The 23,231-nt window shown below is 52.0% G+C and overlaps 12 protein-coding genes across 13 annotated transcripts, besides 21 other annotated features; 5 read left to right on the top strand and 7 right to left on the bottom strand.

Moving 5' to 3' along the window:
* Window positions 1-406: part of a mobile genetic element that runs on past the window's edge.
* Window positions 407-2,308: a mobile genetic element.
* Window positions 1,865-1,889: a tandem repeat.
* Window positions 2,298-2,740: a dispersed repeat.
* Window positions 2,734-2,973: a mobile genetic element.
* A 3,458-nt stretch (window positions 2,974-6,431) lies between these two features.
* Window positions 6,432-7,094, top strand: EKO05_0008921 (uncharacterized protein; the record flags this gene model as incomplete). The annotated part of the gene is made up of 1 exon (XM_038946661.2): window positions 6,432-7,094. The coding sequence occupies one exon, from the start codon at window positions 6,432-6,434 to the stop codon at window positions 7,092-7,094; it is 663 nt and encodes a 220-aa protein (XP_038795541.2).
* Window positions 7,095-8,333: 1,239 nt separating this feature from the next.
* Window positions 8,334-8,359: a tandem repeat.
* Window positions 8,360-8,884: 525 nt separating this feature from the next.
* EKO05_0008920 (uncharacterized protein) lies at window positions 8,885-10,030 on the bottom strand (the record flags this gene model as incomplete). Its single annotated transcript, XM_059637419.1, has 2 exons — window positions 8,885-8,943; window positions 9,001-10,030. 2 exons carry the CDS (start codon window positions 10,028-10,030, stop codon window positions 8,885-8,887), a joined length of 1,089 nt encoding a protein of 362 aa, XP_059493402.1.
* Window positions 9,320-9,352: a tandem repeat.
* Window positions 9,662-9,707: a tandem repeat.
* Window positions 10,031-10,049: 19 nt separating the features above from the next.
* Window positions 10,050-10,143: a tandem repeat.
* Window positions 10,144-10,159: a tandem repeat.
* Window positions 10,160-10,293: a tandem repeat.
* Window positions 10,294-10,341: 48 nt separating this feature from the next.
* On the bottom strand, window positions 10,342-10,863 carry EKO05_0008919 (uncharacterized protein; the record flags this gene model as incomplete). The annotated part of the gene is made up of 1 exon (XM_059637418.1): window positions 10,342-10,863. One exon carries the CDS (start codon window positions 10,861-10,863, stop codon window positions 10,342-10,344), a length of 522 nt encoding a protein of 173 aa, XP_059493401.1.
* Window positions 10,841-10,885: a tandem repeat.
* Window positions 10,886-10,928: 43 nt separating this feature from the next.
* Window positions 10,929-10,993: a tandem repeat.
* A 157-nt stretch (window positions 10,994-11,150) lies between these two features.
* Window positions 11,151-13,083, bottom strand: EKO05_0008918 (Choline dehydrogenase; the record flags this gene model as incomplete). The annotated part of the gene is made up of 3 exons (XM_038941920.1): window positions 11,151-12,139; window positions 12,316-12,912; window positions 13,050-13,083. 3 exons carry the CDS (start codon window positions 13,081-13,083, stop codon window positions 11,151-11,153), a joined length of 1,620 nt encoding a protein of 539 aa, XP_038795538.1.
* Window positions 12,983-13,014: a tandem repeat.
* Window positions 13,084-14,314: 1,231 nt separating the features above from the next.
* Window positions 14,315-14,346: a tandem repeat.
* A 68-nt stretch (window positions 14,347-14,414) lies between these two features.
* Window positions 14,415-14,476: a tandem repeat.
* Window positions 14,477-14,651: 175 nt separating this feature from the next.
* Window positions 14,652-14,658: a tandem repeat.
* Window positions 14,659-14,722: a tandem repeat.
* Window positions 14,722-15,566, top strand: EKO05_0008917 (uncharacterized protein; the record flags this gene model as incomplete). The annotated part of the gene is made up of 2 exons (XM_038941886.1): window positions 14,722-15,163; window positions 15,211-15,566. The coding sequence occupies 2 exons, from the start codon at window positions 14,722-14,724 to the stop codon at window positions 15,564-15,566; spliced, it is 798 nt and encodes a 265-aa protein (XP_038795537.1).
* A 354-nt stretch (window positions 15,567-15,920) lies between these two features.
* Window positions 15,921-16,454, bottom strand: EKO05_0008916 (uncharacterized protein; the record flags this gene model as incomplete). Its single annotated transcript, XM_038946658.1, has 1 exon — window positions 15,921-16,454. One exon carries the CDS (start codon window positions 16,452-16,454, stop codon window positions 15,921-15,923), a length of 534 nt encoding a protein of 177 aa, XP_038795536.1.
* Window positions 16,455-16,462: 8 nt separating this feature from the next.
* Window positions 16,463-16,501: a tandem repeat.
* A 239-nt stretch (window positions 16,502-16,740) lies between these two features.
* Window positions 16,741-16,761: a tandem repeat.
* Window positions 16,762-16,979: 218 nt separating this feature from the next.
* Window positions 16,980-17,026: a tandem repeat.
* A 2-nt stretch (window positions 17,027-17,028) lies between these two features.
* Window positions 17,029-17,988, bottom strand: EKO05_0008915 (uncharacterized protein; the record flags this gene model as incomplete). The annotated part of the gene is made up of 1 exon (XM_038946657.2): window positions 17,029-17,988. One exon carries the CDS (start codon window positions 17,986-17,988, stop codon window positions 17,029-17,031), a length of 960 nt encoding a protein of 319 aa, XP_038795535.2.
* A 311-nt stretch (window positions 17,989-18,299) lies between these two features.
* On the bottom strand, window positions 18,300-18,949 carry EKO05_0008914 (uncharacterized protein; the record flags this gene model as incomplete). Of its 2 annotated transcripts, none has more annotated exons than XM_059637416.1 (2): window positions 18,300-18,769; window positions 18,855-18,949. In XM_059637416.1, the coding sequence occupies 2 exons, from the start codon at window positions 18,947-18,949 to the stop codon at window positions 18,601-18,603; spliced, it is 264 nt and encodes an 87-aa protein (XP_059493399.1). The 2 variants fall into 2 exon arrangements, with proteins under 2 accessions (XP_059493399.1, XP_059493400.1); XM_059637417.1 differs by having other exon boundaries at window positions 18,934-18,949.
* Window positions 18,950-19,117: 168 nt separating this feature from the next.
* On the bottom strand, window positions 19,118-19,405 carry EKO05_0008913 (uncharacterized protein; the record flags this gene model as incomplete). The annotated part of the gene is made up of 1 exon (XM_059637415.1): window positions 19,118-19,405. The coding sequence occupies one exon, from the start codon at window positions 19,403-19,405 to the stop codon at window positions 19,118-19,120; it is 288 nt and encodes a 95-aa protein (XP_059493398.1).
* Window positions 19,406-19,832: 427 nt separating this feature from the next.
* On the top strand, window positions 19,833-20,141 carry EKO05_0008912 (uncharacterized protein; the record flags this gene model as incomplete). The annotated part of the gene is made up of 1 exon (XM_059637414.1): window positions 19,833-20,141. The coding sequence occupies one exon, from the start codon at window positions 19,833-19,835 to the stop codon at window positions 20,139-20,141; it is 309 nt and encodes a 102-aa protein (XP_059493397.1).
* Window positions 20,142-20,380: 239 nt separating this feature from the next.
* Window positions 20,381-21,426, top strand: EKO05_0008911 (uncharacterized protein; the record flags this gene model as incomplete). Its single annotated transcript, XM_038942171.2, has 4 exons — window positions 20,381-20,494; window positions 20,538-20,889; window positions 20,936-21,007; window positions 21,053-21,426. 4 exons carry the CDS (start codon window positions 20,381-20,383, stop codon window positions 21,424-21,426), a joined length of 912 nt encoding a protein of 303 aa, XP_038795533.2.
* Window positions 21,427-21,492: 66 nt separating this feature from the next.
* Window positions 21,493-22,200, top strand: EKO05_0008910 (uncharacterized protein; the record flags this gene model as incomplete). Its single annotated transcript, XM_059637413.1, has 1 exon — window positions 21,493-22,200. The coding sequence occupies one exon, from the start codon at window positions 21,493-21,495 to the stop codon at window positions 22,198-22,200; it is 708 nt and encodes a 235-aa protein (XP_059493396.1).
* Between the last annotated feature and the right edge of the window lie 1,031 nt (window positions 22,201-23,231).

Here is a 23,231-nt window from a genome sequence, read left to right as displayed (position 1 = left end):
GTAGTATTGTTAGGTAGAATAATCTAGGCAACTTTAGCCAGCTTAGAGTAGGTAATCTAGGGATTCTTTTGTGTTGTGTGGTGTAGAAGCTTCTTCTGCGTATTAGATAGTATCTTAGGTCTGCCTAAGCAAGGTCTATTACGTATAGTTCCTATAGTGTTAAAACGTTTGTAAAGATTTTAGATAGTACGCTTATAATAGCTAAAGTAACTAGTAACTTTATAGGTACCTGCACCTGCGTGTAGCTACCTAATTACCTAATCCTGCTCTATAGAATTTAAGCAACAGCGTTTCTACATCTAATAGTTAAGAATGTAAGGGAAACAGAGTAGTAGTAGTGAAGTTGTAGGTGGTTAAAAAGTATGGGTGGCTAGGTTGACGCGTCGGAGGGACGCTAGCGCGGAACTACCATGTCCGTGCGCGTAATGCACGGATTCGCGTGATGCACACAATCACCAAAATACACCAATCTCCTTAATACCATAACTTAACGCTACAATGTCAATAGAGGCTGCCCTTGCAGAGATAGATGCTCTAAAGCCAGGCAAACAATTTACATATATAGCAGTTGCAAAAAAACACAGTATTATAAGATCTACGTTATTACAAAGGCACTAAGCTATTTGCGCAGCTCCTATTAATAAGAATATTAACTAGCAACAGTTAACGCTATAACAGGAGATAGAGCTTATAAAGTACATAGAATTGCTTACTACCTATTACTTACTACCTATATAAGAGATAATCCAGAATTTTGCGTTACTAATAGCCTAAAATCTAGTCTCTGAGAGCTAGGTTACGCGCTTTATTAACAAGTACTCTATCTATCTTATCTTACATTACTTAACTAGGATAGATTACTAACGTTATAACGCAGATTCCTACAATAAATACAAGCTCTATTTTAAACTGCTGCAGCACAAAATCTCTAAATACTCTATTAAGAGTTGCTACACATACAATATAGATAAGAAGGGCTTTATAATTAGGGTTACAGGTAGAATAAAATACCTCTTTAGTAAGCGTATGTAGATAAAGGGAAAGGTTAAATTATCTATCTAAGATAGTAATTAGGATTAGTAGACGCTTATAGCATGTGTATATACTAATAGATTAGTAGTGCTACTAGGCCTTATCTACAAGTCCTCTAAAAACACTATTAAATTAGGCTAGGTAGCTAAAATTAAACCAGGGGTACACTTTGTAATAGTTACATTATCTGCCTTAGGGTGGTTAAATGGGGATATAGGCCTTGCCTGGCTTAAATAGGTGTTTAATTGCTACACTAAGGACAAGGCACAAAGCTAATAGCGGCTATTAATCTTAGATAGCTATAGATCACACGTTACAATAGATTTTATTAACTATTATAACAACAACAGGATACTCCTAGCTGTGTTACCTCCTTACTTAACTTAGACGCTTTAACTACTTAATGTAGTGCTGTTTAAACCTCTATTAATAGTATACTTAAAAGCACTTACAATATAGATCTATAAGTCTTAAAACAAGTTATTAATTACAAGAGTAGACTTCTTTTAACTATTCTAGTAGGCGTAGGTAAGTAGCTTTATAGAAAAGCTAATACTTAAGTCCTTTAAAACAACAGGTATAGAACTACTTAAACCTAACATTATCCTCTACTACTTTGTTAAAATACTAGAAACCTTAGATTTAGATAAGAGCTTATCCTCTGTTTATAGTAACAAAGATTAGCTTAAAATAGAGTTGTTGTTGCGGCGTGTTGCTAAAGATTAGGGCAGCAGTAACGCTAAAAAGATAGGATAATTAATCTACTATATTTTAGTTAAAGCCTTACTCTTCTAATATAAGGTAGATAGCCTTAAAAAGACATTAAAGATATAGAAGAAGTATAAGAAGAAGAACAAAACCTTAGATTTATAACAACAGGAGGAATACTATAGTAGTGCTGTATTTTAGTCTCTTTTAAAAGTAAGAGAAGCACGCTTCTGTAAAAGGATAAAACAACAAGAGGAGAGAGAGGAGAGGCTTAGAAAAGCGACTAATAAGGAAGTAGCAGCCGCTAAGAAGCTTATTAAGGAGAAGGAGAAGGAGGAGAAGTGTGTAGCAAGAGAGGTGGCTAAGGAGGTGTAAGAGAAGAAGAAGGATAAGGCAGCAATCTAAAAAGCTAAACAGCAGGCTAAAAAGTAATATTAATAATAAGAGCATAACACTGTAAAAGCTATACAACTGTCCTAAAAAAAGAAGAAAAAAGCTTTATAAGCAACCTAGCTAAAAAAGTGTTAAAAACATAGTTAAAATAGTAATGTTAGTAATAACGTACTCCACGGTCGAGCGGATCACACGATCGAGCGGATCACTCAAAACCCCACCAAAATTGCCTAAAACCACAACCCTTTATCTCAACAACCACGCAATAAAATCTTCTAAAATTTTCAGGACAGGGCTGCACTAATATAAATAAGAGTATTTAAAAGTCTTAGAGTGCTAGAATCTATAACACAGACGTTATTGAGCGATTACTGTTTTACAGGGGTGTTTAGCACTATTTGCAGGCTATTTCTATAACTATTATAGCTATAAAGCTGAAATCTAGATATGTACTTACCAATAACTATGCAATACTATTCTGAAATTTTAAGAAGATTTTATTGCGTGGTTGTTGAAATAAAGGGTTGTAGTTTTGGACAATTTTGGTGGGGTTTTGAGTGATCCGCTCGATCGTGTGATCCGCTCGACCGTGGAGTACGTTAGTAGTCCTGCGGCGCAGCCCCTATCTCCTCTACCTAAAACCACAACACATAGCTACAACGTTAGACTACTAGCAAAATTCAAATAGTACATCTTTTTTATAAGCAATTAATTACTATAACACCTTAGTTTCTTGTAATAATAGCTGTTGTAGGTGGCTTAATAGCCTCACCCTGTTTTGGTGTGATTTGGTGCTGGCGTGCATCACGCGAATCCGTGCATCACGCGCACGGACATGGTAACTTTTGACGCGCGACTGTACCAAGTTTATCCTCGCAGTTTTTTGGAGCAGCACCTCCATGTATAGCACCCAAGAGAGGTTAAAAAGTTTCCGTCCGCATCCAGCCATATTCAGGAGCCATTGAGTGTGCAAAGGTCTGTCGTTGAGTTCGGGATTAGGAGTACATCGCCATCGCGAAACCTGGACTCAATAAAGTCCTGGCAGACCTGAAAGAAGATTTTGTCGGCATGTACTTAGTTCTTCGTACTGTTCGCTTGGTAAAGGGAAGTCGATTGGAGCAAAGAAGAATGCTATTCTGACCATGGGATGGGCTTTTCAACTAGAAACTGCAGAACATTTAGAAGGCAGTACCATATCCACGTACATCTAGGGATCTAATTAAAGATTGAAGCTTGTTCACTATGCGATACTTACCCCCCACCACCCTTTAACCGTACCAAGGAGATTCCGAGGCTGCGCGTTCTTTTGAGTCGCATACAGCTGCCTCTCAGCCAAGATTGCTTCCCAACTTGGCGCCTCAAGGCAGCTGATGGGCTGCCTCATATTTACGAATTGGCGTTGTAGGTGCCGCACATTTCACTACACTATCGAAAGTGAAGAAACTGCCTCCAAATCCGTGCAGAAGAGCTTGAGACATAACTTCAAAAGTTGGTTTCCACGCAACCACAAAACACGAGTATCGTTTGCGACGATCTAGACTAAGAGATGGGCTACCATCTCAAGAGAAATATCCATACTCTCACACTGCAGAAGCGTTGTTTGATTCGTGCCGTCTTACGCACTACGTTACCATGCTTTTGTAGGTAACATGCTTCTGTTGGCAGCACGGAGTCCGCATTAAGCACATCGATGTGACAAAGAGTTCAAAGGTCCAAAGCTAAAGCAACCATGTCTGAGGTGTAATACCATACAAAATAAGTCAAGTCTAGAATGTGGCTGAACATGTGTGTGTAGAATAATCCTCCTGATTTAATGTCTCTGATTGCTCCACATACCATTGTATCCGATGCATCTCCGCAACCAACGCTACGGGTTTCTCGTATTGCACAATATCAATTTCGTGCATCTTGGCACGCATCTCTTCGTTCTCCTGCGTTGGTTGTAACAATACGATCGTGCTCTCTTTTGGTATGTGCAAATCTGGAGTCGGCGGACTCCACTCACTGAGCGTAGCGATGCCAGATGCGTATCCGGCGTACAAGTCGGCAAGAGACGAGATGTATGACATATCTGTGCGGGGCACGGGATCATTTTCATTCACGACAGAAAGAAACGTGGCCGAGGGATGCGGAATAGGGGTGGTCACAGGATTCGACACGACCGGTGGAGCGGTTATGCATGAGAGGATTATACCTGAGATTCGTCAGCCCTCTATTTGTAACATCATCTTGTAATTTGGCCGGCAACTGACTCGCAAAGGCACCGTGTTTGAGATAACGCAAGAACAAGAGTGCAGCGACGCCGGCACCTGTCGAATGTCCTGTCAAAATAATGCGATCGCATTCAGCTGCTAGTGTGTTGATGGCGTCTGTCAAGACAGACGCCATGCTCTCTGCCACCCTCAACAAGCCTCTGTGTGCTTTTCTCGCCCTTCAGACTCTTCTGTGCCACTATCCTCTCATCGGACCTGATTAGCTCGGTTCATTGATCTGTCCGATCCCCTAAGTAAAGTTCACCCACCAGCCAACCATAGCTGAAGATCCTTTTATCGCTACCAGGGCTGTTCTACCACCCTCCTTCTCGAAAAAAAGTCGAGAGGTGCAGATGATTCATGCTACCGGCGAAGTAAGTAAGGAAGTCATGCTGCGAGAGCAGGTGGACTGATTGCTGTCGCAAGAAAGCTGACTCGGTGCCTGGACTTGTACCATAAACTATTTTCGGAGCGTGGGCACAAAGTAAGAGCAAATGCCTTGTATCGTTATCACTGTAAAGAGTCAATATCATAAACCCCGTATCATCAATCAACAGGTGAATATGAATGAAGGTAATCCTAAGGTTCATACGTGATAAAGTCATCGGGCGGAGAGAGTTTGCTTTGCGAAAGATGATTTTCAATATCTCAAAGATTTTACCATCGTCTCGTCGCGTAGTTGGTTTGTATCTTCTCACTTGTTTGTCTACACATCGATCGTGGCGGCCTTCTTGTCGCACACATAACCGTCGAAGGTTTTACTAACTTGGATCGATGGCTGTCAACACCCAATCCCATCCTTCGATCAGTTCAACAGTGTTTCTAGATGCAGGCACCCATTGCTCCCGCGTCTCAGTAGTACCAGAAGAGTTTGCTGAAGTAGCAGATCCGCGGATACCTGTTGCTGCTGCTGTGCGTGAGGTGTGAGACTTGCGGAAGGCACATTCCGCTTTGCTCAGAGAATTCATGGGAGATATAACAGTGTGTTTGAAAGGGTCCAGGAAATCTGAATCTCTCCACTAGCTGTGTTAAGTTGCTGATGACTTGAACTGACTGGGACTAGGCTGAAGCCTGTGCAAGCCGCCCCTTAGGTCTAGACAAGTCTGACAGGATCCCGAAAGCTGCGAGTCACAAGAATGCTTAGTGCGCAGGGCAGACAGTGAGACATGAGAGGTATTTATGAGGGGTGCTGTTCTAGGGTGTGGTGTCGTAAGCCACAAGCGGGGTCAGTAGCGTGCAGATAGACACGTGAGGCGGTGTAGGGAGGTCGTGGTTTCGTGCCCGATGATTATGCTTTAATTCCAGTTATTTCCTTAGACCTTTAAATACCTGGTGTTGCAGTCACCATCACGCTCGGCCTGCTAAAGCTCGATATCAGTCTTATCTGGCCCACTTGGCTAGGTCGATGAACACATCTGGGATCGCATCTTACCATTTGTCGAGTGGGATTCAGGCAAAGGATGAAACAATATCCACGAGTTTTCTCTTATCTTGGGCTTTCTTCTTCTCTACTTCTCGATAATGCAGAGGGCATGTACTGGCTGTCTGTGCGCTTCGAACTGGTCCCCCTAAGTTCCAGCCTACGATCCGTCCTCTTGATCAAGAGTCTTATCCCCGAGCTGGACGAGTAAGACAGCATACACATCTATATAACAACGACTATCCATCCGCATAATTCCACACGTCAAGACTAGTGGCCCTTCCCTCAATCGCCAGAGTCCGACGATTTCGATGTCCGTCTAGCACGTGAAGCACCAGATAGCGTTGATGGGGAGGATGGAGCACGCGCACACCAAAATAAACCCACCGAGCATCGCATAGCGAGAGCTTTGCTCACCACTTTGGGAGTCCTGGACATCTGTAAGATCGTTGCGTAACGGACTCCACAATACCCGTCACAATGCGGCGATCCTCAGCTGGCAGTTTTTGGTGACCAGGCCCAGCACCAGAACAGGGCCAAGGACGTCCGATTCATATCTTGGACATGCAAAGACTGCGACAAGGTGTTCCGTGCGCAATGCTACGAATGCTCCGTTGGATGTGCGCATGAAGATTACACCACATTGGAAACCCTCCGCTGTTTGCGCGCCATGCTACAGGACTACCATGCATGCGCCTGAGCACCCAAGGCGGCAAATACTCCAGAGTGACATGCCCGAGAGCGTAGCGAGAGAGTTGTGCTCATGTCCTGGTGTGGAGAGCCCAGTGTTTGTGTCCGTAGAATTTGACAGCGCAGGTTTCGATGCGTGGGCCGCAGAGCGACAGAAAAGTGGAGAGACGTTCGAGGGCTATAGTAGAACGTGTCGATATCTCGCCATGGAGTCGAAAAGCACGAGATGCGTCGCAGCGGTCAACGACCAGGAAGACAAGGCGCAAGCAAAGAAGTTGCAGAAATATGATGCAAAAAAGTACAAGCCGCGACTCAACAAAAAGTTGCTAAAGATGTTTCCAGATCACATCCGCAGGAATCACCACGCCATGGGGAACGCACACGCCGCTGCCACGTTCGGGCCACTTATGAACGAAAACAGCGTTGCAATGCAAGTTTCCATCCCATCCGAACGTCAACGTGTCCATCAGCAGCCCCCCGATCTGAGCGCCAAGGACGAAGTGTGGACCGCAAACTACAACACAACAGAGACAGCATCCGACGAGGCGTCTGATACAAGTCGCCGATCACATTGCCGCGCTCTTGAACAATCCAATTGATCAGGATGTACGGCATTGTCTCCACCTCTTGCTCTACCAGATGCGCGAGCGCCACTTTCCTCGTGGTCGTTGACGAAGGGTGTTTTTTACCACGGGACAGAGGGGTGTTAGCAGCCGATCCATTCTAACGGAGTGCGGCCTTGTGAGATACTCATAAGGATTTGAATAGCAGTACGTATCAGCAAGAGAAAGAAGTTCTATTAAGAGTAATATCTCTTACTCCCACATAAAGAAGTGCACTATTAATAAAAGTTATTCTACATTAATAAGGGCGCTAAATCCTAGCATAAGATAGAGAACTAGAATTGATATATTACACAGCCCTATAAGATACTTATAAGGATTAAAACAGCAGTATATATTCGTAAGAGAAAGAATATCTATTAAGAGTAAACTCCTCTACTCTTAAATAAAAAGGTCCACTATTAACAAAGTTTAATCTGCAACAACAAGGGCACTAAACCCCAGCATGTAATAGAGAACTAGAATAAACATATTACACATCTTTATAAGATACCTAAAAGGATTTAAACAACAGTACGTATCAGCAAGAGAAGAAAGTTCTATTAAGAGTAAACTCCTCCACTCTTACATAAAAAGGTGCACTAAACAAAAAGGCTACCGGTATTCTGCATCAACGAGGGCGCTGAATTCCAGCATCAGAGAACTGGAATCCACCATGTTCCTCGGCCGTCGTGCGGGGAGGGATCGTGCGGCTGTACCGGTACCTATCCCAGGTGCGCTTACGCTCCCGCGGAAGAAGCAGAGGAACTCGAGATCGAAGAACGATTGCTGTGTGTCTGCGTCGAGATAGGGGAGGGAACCGATTAGACCGAGGCGGATAGCAGACTCGGACGCCAGTTTCATGTAAAGGTGTGGAGTGTAGAGGGAGCCCTGGTTCGTGGGATGGAAAGGGTAGGGAAGGATGGTGGGGGATGGCAGACACCGGGGCCAGAGAGGGGGTGGTTCTGGGGTTTCGTGATGCTAGGTAGCTGGCGTTGGGTACTGGATTCTTGTGTGGCGTTGCAGGGTGCGAATAAGCGTATCCATATCATCAGCGATGTGACGAGAAAGCGCATCCATTGCCTCAGCGATGTGACTTGAACGCTGCTGGCCAACGGTGTTAGCATGAGCAATGACTGACTATCTTAACTTGAGTCGCAGAGGCGTGTACAACGCCCGTACGATGGTAAATGACACGACTCAGCGTGATGAGTAAGATTGTTTGGTTTGTACACGGCGTGCGCGCGTGCGTGACTGTGCGTTATCATATTGGTGTCTCGTGTGCATAGCCACGGGTCTACACATCTACTCATTCCATTATCTCATCGCATCCATCTCATCCCATTCATCTCATCCCATTCATCTCATCCCATTCATCTCATCCCATTCATCTCATCCCATTCATCTCATCGCATCCATCTCATCCCATTCATCTCATCCCATTCATCTCATCCCATTCATCTCATCCCATTCATCCCATCCCATTCATCTCGTCCCATTCATCCCATCCCATGCCGTCACATTTTGCATCTCACGCATCTCATCATGTCGAGTATCGTCGTGATTATCCTCATGTCATTACCCCATCCATCCATGCCCTCTCATTGCATTTCCTCATAATTCGTAAAACAGGGCCCCCACGCCAAACGCCAAAGCAGGCCCGTGGGCAGCTGCGCAGAAACCCATCGCCCAGAGTGGAAGAGCAGCGACGCGTGGGCGTCTAAAAGAAAAAAAAGGACAGAAACGAGTTTGTGTACAAGGTTCAGCGAAGCCGAGTCGAAAGCAGGTCAGCGTCTGCTGGAATGCCTTGTTTGCCGTGTTTGGCGGTCTGACGAGCTTGCGCTGCCTGGGGGATGGTTAGCGAGGTGCTCTGCAGCGTAAGGAGGGGAAGGGGGAAACGCACTGCTGGATGTGTAGTCGGAGTAGTAGTACGAGGAGCCGGAGATGACGGTGCTCTGGTCCTCCTTGCGGTCGTGCTTCCGCTTCAGTCCGAGCGCGAGGGCCAGCCCGCCCAACGCGGCCGCGACGCCCAGGCCCTTGCCGATGCCGTGCTTCTTCTCGCTCATGGGCCGGCTGGCGCCTTGGCCGTACCAGCGTCCGCCGGCTGCAGCGGCGCCGCCCGAGTAGTGGTCTTCGATGTACGTCGTCTCTTCGTGCGTGTGCGTGCGCTTCTTGCCGCCGATGCCCAAGATGCCGAGCAGCGTGTCGAAGAGGGCGCGGGCGCAGCAGAAGAGGCAGAGCAGCAGGAGCAGCAGGATGCCGAGGATCACGCCGATGACGATGCCGGCGATGGCGCCGGCGGAGAGGCCAGACGAGGCTTCGGTCTCGGTGAGGGCGCCGCTTGCGCCGGTGGGGATGGGGGACTGGAAGGGCACCGTGGCGGTGGGGGTGCCGGTGTAGGTGATGACGACCAGCGTCGACGACGTGGGCCGGACGGGGGCAGAGGCAGAGGCGGTGGGGAGGATGCCGCCCGAGGAGCCACCAGCGATGACGGCGCAGGTGCCCGAGTCGCTATTCTTGCAGTACAGGCCCGAGTCGCAGCACACGCTCCCACACGGGCTCTGGCTGCTGCCGCACGCCGCCGCCGTGGGCCCGCCGGAGCCGCCGGCGTACGAGGATCCCACGCTGGTCTTGGTCACGGCGCCGACGGTCTCGACGTAGGTGGTGGTGTAGTAGACCCAGCCGCCGCCGGTTGCTGCGGCGCCAGCAGGGCCGCACTGGGCCTGATTGCTCGCATCGGTGATGCACGACGAGCCCGAGGGACAGCAGAGCCAGTCGTCCCAGCCGCAGCTCACGCCGTCGCAGGCAGCGCGCCTGTCCATCTGCGTGGCATTGTGCAGTTGCATGAGCGCCTCGTCATGCACGGGATGCGGCTTTGCCCAGGCCGTCGACGTGGTGAGCGCCACGAGCGCAAGACTGCGGAGGAAGCCCATGGAGGTGGCGAGGTGTCGATTGTCGTTGTTGTTGTTGTTGTTGTTGTTGTTGTTGTTGTTGTTGTTGTTGTTGTTGTTGTCGATTTTATTGTTGTTGTTGTCGTTATTGTTGTCGTCGTCGTCGTGATGGTTGTTGTGGTTGTCGTTTATATGGTTCTTTTTGTTTTTATTGTCGTTGTCGTTATTATTGTGGTTGTCGTCGTTATTGTTGTCGTCGTTGTTGTCGTCGTCGTTATTGTCGTCGTCGTTATTGTTGTCGTCGTCGACCAGGGTGGAGTGCTGTAGTGGTAATGCGATGCGGGGTTACTGTCTTAGCGTATCTGCACGGAGCCGTAGCGAGCGTGCAGGGCTTCGATGCTTCGACAGAGGGAATGTGCGGGCAGAGTCAGCGAGTGTTGTTCTCGGGAATGCAGCAGGACAAGGAGGCTCGTGGGTGAACGTGGAGAGAAGGGTCGAGGTGCTACAAAGCAAGGGAGGAGGGCACTTAGATTTGGTTGGGGCTGGGAGCCGCGCTTTGGGCTGGGGGGGTTGGGGGAGGTTGGGAGCGTCTGCCACTGGGCCAACCAGGTGCGCTGGATCAGAATCTGGGAACTGGGTCGCGATGGATCGAGCAATCGCAGCAGGAGCGGTGCAGAGGACGGTGGTGCAAGTGGGAGTCTATTTGGACATTCGGCATTCGGTGTGCAGACGGTGAGCTCAGCTCTGCACAGCGTCACCGTGTGTACAAAAGGCTCGTGCTCCTGTTGTACCCAGCAACCGGCGCTACGCCGCCACCGTTCGAACTTCGACCACATCATCCCGCTGTCCATCCATCCTGCAACATCCTGCAACATCCTGCAACATCCTGCAACATCCCTGGCCAGCACCAAGCGCTTGTACCTGGCTAACCGTGTTGTGCGTCATTGTCAATCAACACTGATCGCTCGTCATTGTCAATTAACAATAATCACTCGTCATTGTCAACCACCACCGAGTCAGCCGTCATTGTTAATCAACACTAATTTGGCCGTCATTGTTATAACACTGATCGCTCATCATTGTTATAACACTAATCGCTCATCATCACTCGCTGTTGCGCACCTCTGCCTCGATTTCTGCTGCAGAGCCACACCATCGTGAGCTACATCCTGGCCAGAATCGCGCCTTCTTTCGTCTGTCTCGCTGCGTCTAGCCCATATGCCTGAATCAGTCTCTGCGCCGCCTTGTAGCCAATCAGGTACGCCGTGGGCTGTGTGTGGTTGTTCGTCGAGAGCGGGCAGACGCTCAAGTCGGCGACCCGTAGCCCCTCGACGCCCAGCACTCGGTAGTCCTTGTCTACACAGGCGCCCTGCTCGCCCGGCCTCCCCATCATGACGGACCCGTTCGCGTGCCACACGGTGCTCGCGTTGTCGCGCACAAAAGCGTCGACGTCGGCGTCAGACAGACTGGCTGGTCCGCAGAGCGTCCGCTTGATGGACGCCTTGAGCACTTGGTTGTGTGCGATCTTGGCCCACACCGACCGCACGGCCTCGCGCATGATGCGCGCGTCGTAGGCGTGGCTGAGGAAGTTGAGCTGGATGACGGGCTTTTCCTTGGGATCAGACGAGCGCAGCGTGACGGACCCTTCGCTTTGGGGGTTCATCAGGAACGCAACGCACGTCATGTAGCTGTTGCCCTCCTCGATCTGCACACCCGGCGGCCAGGCCAGGCAGTTGTTGATGAACTCGTACGTCGGCACATCGTCTTTTGCGAGGAACCGCTGTGTCGCGGCCGGAAGCGCGGCGAACTCGGGAAACGAGGTCAGCTCGGGGTGTTTGAGAAAGCCTCCCCACAAGCACGACTGCTGTAGCGCAAACGCTCCTGTCCTGTCCTTTTCCCACAGCGCCGCAGCCTCGCTCGTGCGCTTCTCGTTGGATTCAAACGCCCATCGATCGTTCAAGGCACCGTCGACTTCCACGCTCATGAAGGCCAGCACGTGATCCTGGAGGTGCTTGCCCACGCCGGGCAGGTCTTTCTTGACCGCCACACCAACGCTCTCCAGCTCGGACTTGGGACCAATGCCGTTGACAAGGAGGAGTCGCGGCGAGTCAATTGCGCCGGCGCAGAGAATGACCTCTTTGGAAGCGTAGGCTGGTACTTGTCAGTGAGGGGAAGCGACCGCAGCGATCCATACATGCCTCTCCGCCCATCGGCCACCTCCACCCCCGTCACTCTCTCCCCGCCATCGCTCCACACAAACCTGGTCACGCTCGCATCCGTCCAGACCTTCAGATGGCTCCCCGCATCCTGCAGATGCGCAGTCGCACTCGTCGACCGCCCGTCCTTGCTGTAGCTATACGGAAACACGCTCATGCCCACAGGGTCTCCCGAGTTGGGATCGAGGTTGACCTTCTCGCCCGCACCCACCAGCGCCTGCATCGTCTCCAGCACGCCCTTCTCCAGCACCGGCGGCAGCCCGACCTTGACCTTCCCAGACACGCCATGCACGCCCGGCCGCGGCCGCGAGAGGTGCTGATACGCCGCGGCGCCGTCGAACTCATACGTCTCCATGGCCGCATAGTCTTTGCGGACCGTCTCCCAGCGCCAGGCCTCGTCGCCCACGCGCTCCGCCCACGCCTCGTAATCCGCCGCGCTGCCCTTGAGGTAGACGCCGAAATTCAGCAGCGAGGACCCGCCGAGTCCTTTGCCGCGCGTGTACGCGATCGAGCGGCCGCCGAGCGCGCGTTCAGGCTCCGAGACGTAGCCGTGGTCGAGGTCGGGGCGGAACAGCGCGGCGTGGTAACGGTGCGCGGGCGCGTTGAGGAAGTCGCCCGACGGTTGTCCGCCGGCCTCCAGCACCAGCACCGACGGCTTGCTCGGCGCGTGGGAGAGGTGGTGCGCGAGCAAGCAGCCCGAGGTCCCGGCTGTGGCGGGTTAGTTGGGTGTGCGGCTGCGAGTCTGGGCTGCGGTTTCTACGCTGGGAAGTGGCGCAACGAGTAGAGCAGAGCAGAGCAGAGAAAGGAGAGGCAAGGCCATGTAGCGAAAGGGCAGAGAAACACACCTCCGACAACCACAAAGTCGTATGTATCCGCCATGTATGTAGATATCTGTCTGTCTATCTTTCCACAAACACACTGTCAAACCACCAGAATATCTTTAGCGTATACACAGAGCAAGGTAGCCGAAAGCTAAAGCCTGCGCAACCCCATCCTTACCCTATATACCTACCACGCTCCCCGCTCCGTCAGCTACTGCCTGCCGGCTTACGGGAGCGGACACCGGCTGCTGCACACCCCGTCGCCATCCACCGCCTTCTGCTGCTGACCCTGCAGCTTACCCCGCGCTTACGCTTTCCCCGCGCTTACGCTCTCCCCGCGCTAGCTAGCTATCTGGGACTGTCTATGCAGGCATCCAAGCCGGCGTCCAGCCATCCAGCCGGCGAAGGAAATCCTCCCTCCCCGTACAACGCCACAGCGCTGCGCTGCGTACACAGCTGTTGGGAGTGGATAGACACACTCGCACCTTGATAACACTTGCACCTCGATAGCACACTCGCACCTCTATAGCACACTTGCATGGTTAAGCAACGCCCGGCGCCTCTACTCCCCCTTTCCCCAGCCCAGCGTTTTGTTCTCGGCTGGTGGATCTCGTAAGCACCCCGGCCCTTTTCTCATTACGCAGCAGAGACAAAAAGGATCAGACACAAAAAGAGAATCATGCTCGAAGCCTCGGTTCGCCTGTATTTATCTCTCGCCATCGCCTCGAGATGCGGTGATGGTGGACATGGCGACGGGAGGTAGGGCGAATTCGAAAGAGGGTTAGAGCCGGGCTAGGCTCGAGTTGGCCAGTCACCTGCTGGGATTTGCAGCCATCCAGGACCGGCCAAGCGTGCTGCGGGGATCGACTGTGGGGAAGCTCGAGCGTGAGCTAGACGCGTGCTGTTCATGGCTGGCGTCTGTGGATGTTGAGAAGGCTCTGTGACGACGGTGCGCTGCTGCATGGACAGCAGACCAGTAGACCACTTTTTCCGTCATCCAAAAGGACAAGATTCCAAACAACGCTGTCACGTGCCGGCGACAGGCGCCATGTCCTACCGGTAGTGTGTGTGGTGCGCCTCGGTCCTCATGCAGGGCCGTGTCGCGAGTGCGTCGCACATCAGGCATCGATGACGAGCGGGACACGTTGGTCAGCAGCAGCATGGGCCGCTGAGGGCTGGCAGGGGAAAAGTGGAGAGGCCAAAGCTCAGCTCGCACATGCGTTCACTGCCAAGCACCGGCGCATTCCACGTCCCAGGCCGTCGACGCTCCACGCTCGACCCATTGAAGTGTGGACGTGGACTTGGACGTGGACGTGGACGTTGCGCCCTTGCTGCTTTTTGTCCGTCTCCAGCACCCAGCAAGCGTGTTTTTCTTTTGTGAAGACACGAATTCACCATTCACCATTCACCATTCACCATTCACCATTCACAATTCACCATTCACAATTCACACTTCACGCCCACCAGACGCTCCTTACCGGCGCGCTCTGCATCCTCGGACGAACACTGCATCCTGCCCGCATCCTGCACCTGCTCGCCTGACCAGCCGGCAGCCGTCTTGAGCACCGCCTTGCATCCACAGTCGAATTGGCCCCTCGCTGTATAGAGGGCCTGTTTGCCAAACATCCACCGGCACAACACCACCACATACTAGACCACCACACGCCACAACACCACCACCACACACCACAACACCATGCCGTCGCAGCGCCGAACGAGGCTCTTCGGCGTGCTCTTCCTCGTCACCGTCGTCGTCATCCTCTACGTGACGCGCTCGGGCACCCAGACACACGTCTCCGACTTCTACACCAAGACGCAGGAGGCGCTGCAGCAGCACGACTTCGCCGAGGCCGCCAAGCAGCGCGACGCAGACAGCGTAGGCACCCGCCTCAAGGCCGCCGAAGACGCCGCCAAGAAGGCCGCCTCGGAAAAGAGCGCCGAGTACCACAAGGCCGTCGAGGGCAAGGACAAGTCGGTCGCTGGGCGCGTCAAGATCGAGGGCGACAAGCCCACGCCCGTCCCCGGCGTCGCAGCCCACGGCGGCCGTCCGCGCGACCAGACGGCCATGAAGGAGCACGAGACGCCCGAGGACCACGACGTCGAGATGGAGCTCAACGCCATCCTCAAGAAGAGTCCAAGTACGTTCTTCCTCTCGCTGTGTCGGCCCCACACTAACGCAACACAGCCATCATCTTCTCCAAATCCTACTGCCCCTTCTCCGCCCGCGCCAAGCACATCCTGCTCGCCAAGTACACAATCACGCCCGCGCCCTACGTCGTCGAGCTGGACCAGCACCCACTGGGCGCCAAGCTGCAAGACACGCTCGCGCAGATGACAGGCCGCCGCACCGTCCCCAACGTCCTGATCCAGGGCAAGAGCATCGGCGGCGGCGACGACATGCAGCACCTCGACGACACCGACAAGCTCATCGAGACCTTCAAGGCCTTGGGCGGCAGCAGGATCCAGGACGTCGTCCACAACGGCGCGCGCCCTGCCAAGGCTGCTGATCCCGCCATGCGCAGGCGCAGGCGCAGGGCTTAGCGCGCGATGATGGCACGTGCAGGTCTGGAGTGCGAGCGGTGACGGGCATCTTCTTGTCTATTTTGATTCTTGGCACGATGCCGCTGCTCGATTACGTCTTTTGCATGTGGCTTTGGTTAATTTGCGCACAGGCATGGATATACCCTTGATAGTTGATCAGAACGAGCTTCGCTGACTTTGCGTATAAGAGGTGCTTTCTTCAACATGTCATGCAATGTGCTGCTCCCTATCGTCTTCATCATGCTCCCGAGTCTGCTTGCCGGCTGTATCACTCGTCCCCTTCCTCCATTGCACGCCGTCCAAAGTCATATCCGTACCTCTGCCCTCTGGCTAGACCTACTGCCCACCACTCCCTCACTTCTCCACACCGTTGCTAACATCCGCCAGCACCACCTCCGTCTCGCCCCTACTCAGAATCTTCTTCGGTCCCCAGCTCCCCGCCCTACCCCCCATCTTCCCACCCTTCTCACTCTCCTCCAACGCGCCCTGCTTCGCCTGCGAACCCGGACTCGCCAACACACCACCTCCCGCTCCCCCCTTGCCCTTCTTCTTGCTCTTCCCACTGCCACCCTCAGCAAGCATCCACGCCCCACCCTCCCCCATCCCACGCTCCTCCCTCCCCACCCTCTCCCCCTCCCTCTTCCGCGCAGCCACATCCCGCACCGCCCTGACCGCCGCCTCAGCAGCACGCTCGTGCTTCTCGCGCGCCTCAACAATCACCTCGTCCCTGATGCACGGATAGCAGGGGAAGTGCGAGGGCCGTGGAACCAGGTTCGTCGTTATGTCTGCGCACACGGTATTGCTGACGTAGCCTGCGCAGCACATTTCAATGTACGGGCGGTCGCTCGTGTGCGCGCATGTGTGGCGCTTCTTCCAGTATTGGCACATTTTGTCTCGAGGGAGGGTCAGTGAAGGGGAGGGAGGGGGAAGGGAGGTCGCTTACTTGGGTGGTGCTGGGGCGTTGGAGGATGTTCGTGTGGTGGTCTTGTAGTGTGATTAGGGCGGTTGGGATTGTGGTGTGATGTTTAAAAGGAGGTGAAGCGAGCGAGGTGAAATGAGAGGAGTCAGCTGCAGGCAGACGCAATGTGAGGAAGTCACGATGAGGCAGATGGGTGCCACTGCCTCAACCAGATGTCATGTCGTCAACAGTGTTGATTCGACAACCAGCTCTGACCTCTCTCTCTCTCTCTCTATCAGATGACCAGCGGTCTCCATGCACATCGAGAATGAGGGTTGTGACTACCGCACAGCATGGTTTCCACGCTCTGCATCTATACAAATGCAACCCTTTGCTCGTGCAGCTTGCAAGGCTCCCGTCTCAGGGGTGCCCGAGGGACCCACTGCTCCGTGAGGTGTTCACAGAACAAGCCAACAGAGCCACCTCACCAAACCAGCTGGCTTGCTCACACTCGTACAACAACAACAACAACAACAACAACAACAACAACAACAACAACAACGCTCAAACCTCATGTTCCACCTCCTCCACACTCGGTATCCGACTGAGCTTCACATCCGTAAACTGCGCCACCGTCCTCACACACGCCATCACCGCCTTCACATCCTCCATACTCATACCCACCCTCCGTGCCCCCCTGATATGCCACTTCGTCTCTAGCCTCAAATTCTGAACCATGATACCCGCCAGCACCACGACCTCCGTATCCCAATCATCCAGCACCTGACGATCTGACAAGTAAAGGCCATACGTAATCTCCGTCGAGATCCACCTAAAATCTCGATGTGCATCGAACAGTGCCAGCGTATCCTCTGTATTCCCCGCGTAAATCTTGCCCAGCCACTCCGCGCCGCGCTGATGATTCTCCGCATCCGCCGTCCATGCGCGCCTGGTGAAGGAAAAATCCCTATCCTCGGCCCGCTCAACTTTGGATATCGCGAGCACCGCCTCCAAAGGCTTACATACGCCGACAATCGATGTCAGTTTCACCAGCCCCTCGCGCAGACGCCGCACTAGCGCTTGCCGCGCTTCCGTGCTCGCGTACCCCGCCTGCTGGGTTAGGTGCAGGTACAGTTGGTCTGCAAACTCAGGCTCTGTGCCCCCGACCAGCGCGGCCAGCGTTGCGAGGTACCATCTCTCGCTGCCTAGCTTGGTCGCGGTGAAGCTTTGCTCTAGCGCGGTGAAGAGCGCGGAGAGGTCTTGGCGGACTTGCGGTGCTTCGGGCGAGGACATGGTTTGATTGGCTTCGGTGGAGGTGCTGGGATGTCGCTTTTGTTGCTTGTGGTGTTGAGATTCGTGGCCTTCCTCGAGATGGGTAACGTGATATGGATGCCGCCTCTGCATTGAACCTCCGTGGATGCCGATTCTCGTGATCAGCAACGTCGCCAATGGCTTCGATATTCTTCCTCGTGCACTGATGTGGGCAATCCGACTCGAGAATCCCAGTGCTCGCACACTGTTCATCGTACCGAAAGTTCGCTGTCTGCTCGATGCAAGACGTGATGGTCTCGGTTGTTGCCCGAGCCGGCGCCGCTTAGTCATCTCGCAACAGCGCGCCGTTGGACACGTTGGATCCAACATTCATTCTCCCTTGGTGTGTTTGACTTCCTCACACTCGTCCATGCATGGGGCTTTCCCTCTCTTGGGAACAGAACCGTCACCTCAATCAACGTCGCGGAATATACAAGATAATGGAACTGAACATGGTCACGCTAAAGCTGAGATAGAACATCAGTGTGAAGAGAGATGGTATGTCTCAAAAGTGCTTTGATCCGCTAGTTCAGCATCGGCGGCAGCATCTTGAGGTCTGTAAACTCTCCAAGCACTTCTCTGATCGCATCGTTCGAGTCAACGAACCCATGCCGCCCCAATTTCTTGGCTTTGCTCATCGTGAGATCCAGAGCGCTGCCCATCAGGCTCCCATCTGTGAAGCTGAAGGTCCGATCAATGTCCATCTCTTGCAGCCTGCCAGCGGCAAGACTGTGCTCTGCCGTGGGCTCTGCCCATGCTTTCTGCACCTTTTCCTGTCTTGCCCAGTCCACTGGTCTGAACCTACTGCGATAGGTTGCTGGCGGTTCAAAACCCCGCGGTGGTGGATCGTGCTTCCTCTTTGACACTCGAGTAAATACCCTCGTCCGTACTCGGACGTTCGTACTGAATTCTATAAGAGTTTGCAAGCTTGGGCCAGTGGTTCCCCCGACGTGAACGTGGGTCCGTCCGTTGATGTTGAACTTGTCGTTCTTGGCTCCATCCGTCAGTACAGCCTACTCTTCCATGTACCCGTTCAGCTTGCTGCTGCTCATGCACCTGCTGACCTCCCATGCTTGCAGATCGCACGGGAATACCAACGTCTCGCCAAGGTGCTGAGGCACGCTGTGTTGATTCGAGGATTGTTGACAAAAGACGTACCGTTCACCTTGCACATTTCTTCTGCGTCACTCCACAACCCCCCGCCTTCTTTGGGCTTGACCTGCACATAGCTGTAGAAGAAAACGTAGTCAGACTTGACACCCTTCTCTCTAAGCACTTTGGCAATCTCTTCAGGTTCCTCAGAAAGTCGAGGGCGATATGCACAGCCTGGGCTGCTAGTCCGTCAGGAATCGCTGGTGGGCGCCGGGAAAGGCAGTGTATCATCTTCCATCGCTCTGACGCTTCCGCAAGCACCCGTAGCATGTAGTTTCCCGAGATCCCATTTGCGCCCGTGATGATCGCTGGGAGCTCTGAGACGGAGGAAGGATACACGGGCAATCCGTGATGTTGGACGAGATGAGATGTGCTTGATTCTTATTCGTGAAGAAAAATTCAGATAGCTTCCTAGATAAGACGGTGTCGGGATACAATCTACTGTGACGATACATCTCTGGTGATTCAGGTGTGCCATGGTCGCTGTTGTCACCCCCTCGGACGATGACGTATTGCGGAAAAAACAAGTACCGCTTGACAGATGTAAAGCAACGTGAACACAATCTAATGCTCGTTCGTTGCAGCCTTGGACTAACCGCGCATGTTATCGCTCTGACAATGCATCAGAGCAGCCGGCCCATCTCCTTCGCTACCGCTCCGTGTAATTCTAGCCCCTTTTACAGGTGGTTCCTAAACGTAATCCGCCACGAGCTTGCGTCCTGAGCCCAGACCAACTCCAACCCTCGCGTGCCTGCATGTTCGAAGTATGCACATCCTCGTACTACAACGTTACTAGTCAACGCCACCACGCGGCGTGGAAGCCGAAACACTGGAAACCGGATGATCACTCCGTTTTCGGCACCTCTTTCAGTTAGCTCACCCGACATGCAAGCAACGCTTGGTTAATGCGCCAAGTTCAAGCACGTTGTTGGGCCATGATTTGCCCCAGGATCCTGAGCGGCATCACGAGACTCACAATGATCCGGCAGATACCGTTGATCTTCCTGGGGATTTGCAATTACATTGCTCTGTCGCGCTTCCACGATAGGTGCATACCATTCGATTACTCGCACCCCGTTTTGGTTGGTCTGTTTCCCAGAAACAGCTGCAGTTTACCAAGCAACCATGCGAACAGCTTAATGGCGCCGGGGTTATGGAGCGCATGTGTAGATGATTATCGGCAGTCAGAGCGCGGTCCGCCTCCTTACCACTAGCGCAAATTCTAGGTTTCCCTAGGTTCATGGTAGTGTGCTTCAATGACATGCCGGGGCATGATAGTTTCAACGATAACTTGCCGTCCGCACACAACAACGTGCGTGAAGTTTGGTCGCGAGCTCTACCATGAACAAAATCCTGTTTTCTTTCACTTGCAAATCCTCGAAGATCACCCGGTACTGCTAGATTGTTAAATGCATGGGCTCTTGCTGGCTCGAACCAGGAGCATCATCTGAATATGCGTTTCCGTACCAGTTTGTTCTTCCTCATATCCACCGCTTTCGTTAGCAATGCAACAGTATCAAAAGTACAGGAACGAGCGCTTGGAATTGCAGATATTCCCCCTTGCGGTGTATGTTGCCAGCTTCTCGCATGAACAGAGTTGACTTTTGCAGCTTGCATGCCTCCTGGAAACCGTCCCCGCGGCTGGCTGTAGCCTTTTGGATACCGAGTGCCAGTGTAAAAGCCAGGACCTAACCTTCAGCACGGCAGCATGTATACTTGCCAACTGCACCATGGCCGACTCCCTCGGCACGGCAAAGGTTCAGGCTGAGCTTTGCAACCTATCTCATGAATCGAGGTCTGGCATACTGCTGGCGTCCTTGACGACTGTATATGCAACCGTTTGTCTGTTTGTTGCGTTGAGATTCGCAACCAGAGTGCTTACGAAACGCGCTCGACCTGACGACTGGATCATCCTGGCGACTTTGCTTTTGGCAACAGCAACGTATGCGTCTGCCTACGCGAGTAAGTCAGGATCTTTCCATGAGATTGGCGGCTAACATTGAAGCAGTGGTGCAGCACAATTTCGGAAAGCATCTGTGGGATCTTGAGCCCGGGCAGCTGCAAGCAGCGCTGAAGTATTGTAAGAGTTCATCCAGTCTTACCTACAGCTACTGACGCTTCAAAGTCTATGTCTGCTGGAACCTATACGTCATCACGCTCGGTCTTGTGAAGGTGTCGTTGATAGCGTTCTACCTGCAGGTGTTCCTTGATCGCCGATTCCGCGTATTTTGCTACGTTTTTCTGGGCTACATTGTCATTTCGACGCTCGTCATTCAGTTCTTGACTATATTCGCCTGTACTCCTGTCCAGTCCTTCTGGGATCGAGACATCAAGGGAAAGTGTTTGGATGTTGGCGCAATCGGTTTCGCGAACAGTGCGAACGCCATCTTGCAGGATCTGATCATATTGGTTATGCCCATGCCTAGCCTTTTCAGGCTCCATATGAATAACTGGCGCAAGTTAGCAGTGACTTTCATGTTTGCGGTCGGAGCTTTGTAAGTTGTCCCACAGCTAAATGTATTCATACACATATTCTGACAGCCTTCCAGCGGTTGTATAACAACAATGTTACGGCTTCGAGCTCTTTCCGGTTTCAGGATCTCGCTCGATCCAACGTGGGACTATACAGATGTAGCTATTTGGACTGGTGCTGAACTCGCCGCGGGGATCGTCTGTGCGTCATTGCCCGCTGTACGCCAACTACTCACTCTAATATTACCGAAACGATGGTCTTCCCTGCTCACAAATCGATCACGAAGCCGAAATGCACCGATGCCGGATCAAGGCCATCCGCCAGATGCCCACAGGCAGCGAAAGGTTCACTCATTGTTCCCGCTACCCTCGATTTCATACAACAGCAAAAGGTCATACGGGGTGACAACGGATATTTCATCATCAGCATGGATCAACTCACAAGCAGAGAGTTTGAAAGACCTCGAACGCGGCCGCATACCTATCGAAGAGAAAAACAGTGATTCGTGGCTCCCCCTTCGAGCCCTGTTTCAAAGCGGGTCACGTTCCATGCGGACCTCTTTCTGGTCATCGGTGGATCGGCAGGACAGCTTCTCTACGCAAAAGCAATCTAACCACCCCCCGCACGTCACTGGCTTCCCGGCCATGTCGTCGCGGAACGGCGTTGCAGAAGTCGCGGGTAAATCCAGTATGGATGGGGAGGTGGAACTGCTTCGACTTTCTGAATCTAGTCATTGGACAAACGATGGAGATGAGATTACGGCTTTGCCGAGGGCATACATGTACCAACATCCGCATTGAGTACCAGTAAATTGGCTCCACACGATCGTGGACGAAAGGCAAAATGCGCTTCAGCCTTCGAATATAACGTTGAAGATGAGGAAACACCACCAGCAGTTGTGTGCACATGCGGAACGTCTGAAATGTGGTCTGCAAACCGAAACTGCCGATATTAACATACCACAGTCAATTACCAACTTTCACATTCGTCTTCCGTTACAGAAAGCTACTGTACCTTCAAAGTTTTTTTAGGGCCTCAGAAGGCTTCTGCAATTGTGGTGAGCGACAGGAACGATAGATGTGGCAACCTGATACCGACACCAGAGGACCAGATTGTTCACCATTCTGTGTTACTCCATACCGGAACCAGCGCACACCCGGCCAAACTCATGGACAATCCGCTGTTTCTACATTGCCCTAGATCTACACTCGGTCTTGTCGGTCACTGCAAGCATTTTGTCCCTAGGAATAGCCTCACAGGTGAGACACGTACTGTGGGTGACAAAGTCCCTTTTTGCAATCGATACCGACCACATTCAAGGGTCGGAAAGTCAGGGCTCGAAGTCTCTCAAGTCATCATCGGTTGCATGAAATTTGGCTACAAGATGTGGCAGCCATGGCCCCTGAACATAGCTGAAGCCCTTCTTATCTTCAACTACACGTTCGATCACAGCATTGATGTGTTGGGGTGAGACCGACACGTGCTCGGACGGCTGGACAAGGAGCATGTCCAATAAAGCACTACAACATACCCTGTTGTAAGTCATTGTCACGTCGAAATGCTTCCGATGCGTCTCCCCACTCCATTCTTGGATCGTTTTGGTCTCCCCACAGTATATCCATGCCAGCTAACGGTTAAAAAGGGTATTTTTTCGGTACCAGTAGTTGTGGGATGTTAACTAGGAACTATTTACACCTACTCTATGACTAAGGATCAGTACTGTAGTTTATACACTGCCTACGTGTTTTTATTTAATACAAAAGTTTAGCGCTCATGTTAAAGAATAATACCTCTTATATTGAGCACACCTTTGCTTTGAAAGTAGAAGTGT

Source organism: Ascochyta rabiei, chromosome 16 (assembly GCF_004011695.2).
Source record: "Ascochyta rabiei chromosome 16, complete sequence".
NCBI classification, from domain to species: domain Eukaryota; kingdom Fungi; phylum Ascomycota; class Dothideomycetes; order Pleosporales; family Didymellaceae; genus Ascochyta; species Ascochyta rabiei.
Note: the sequence above shows the minus strand (reverse complement) of the source record. Positions and strands in the feature narration are given on the sequence as shown.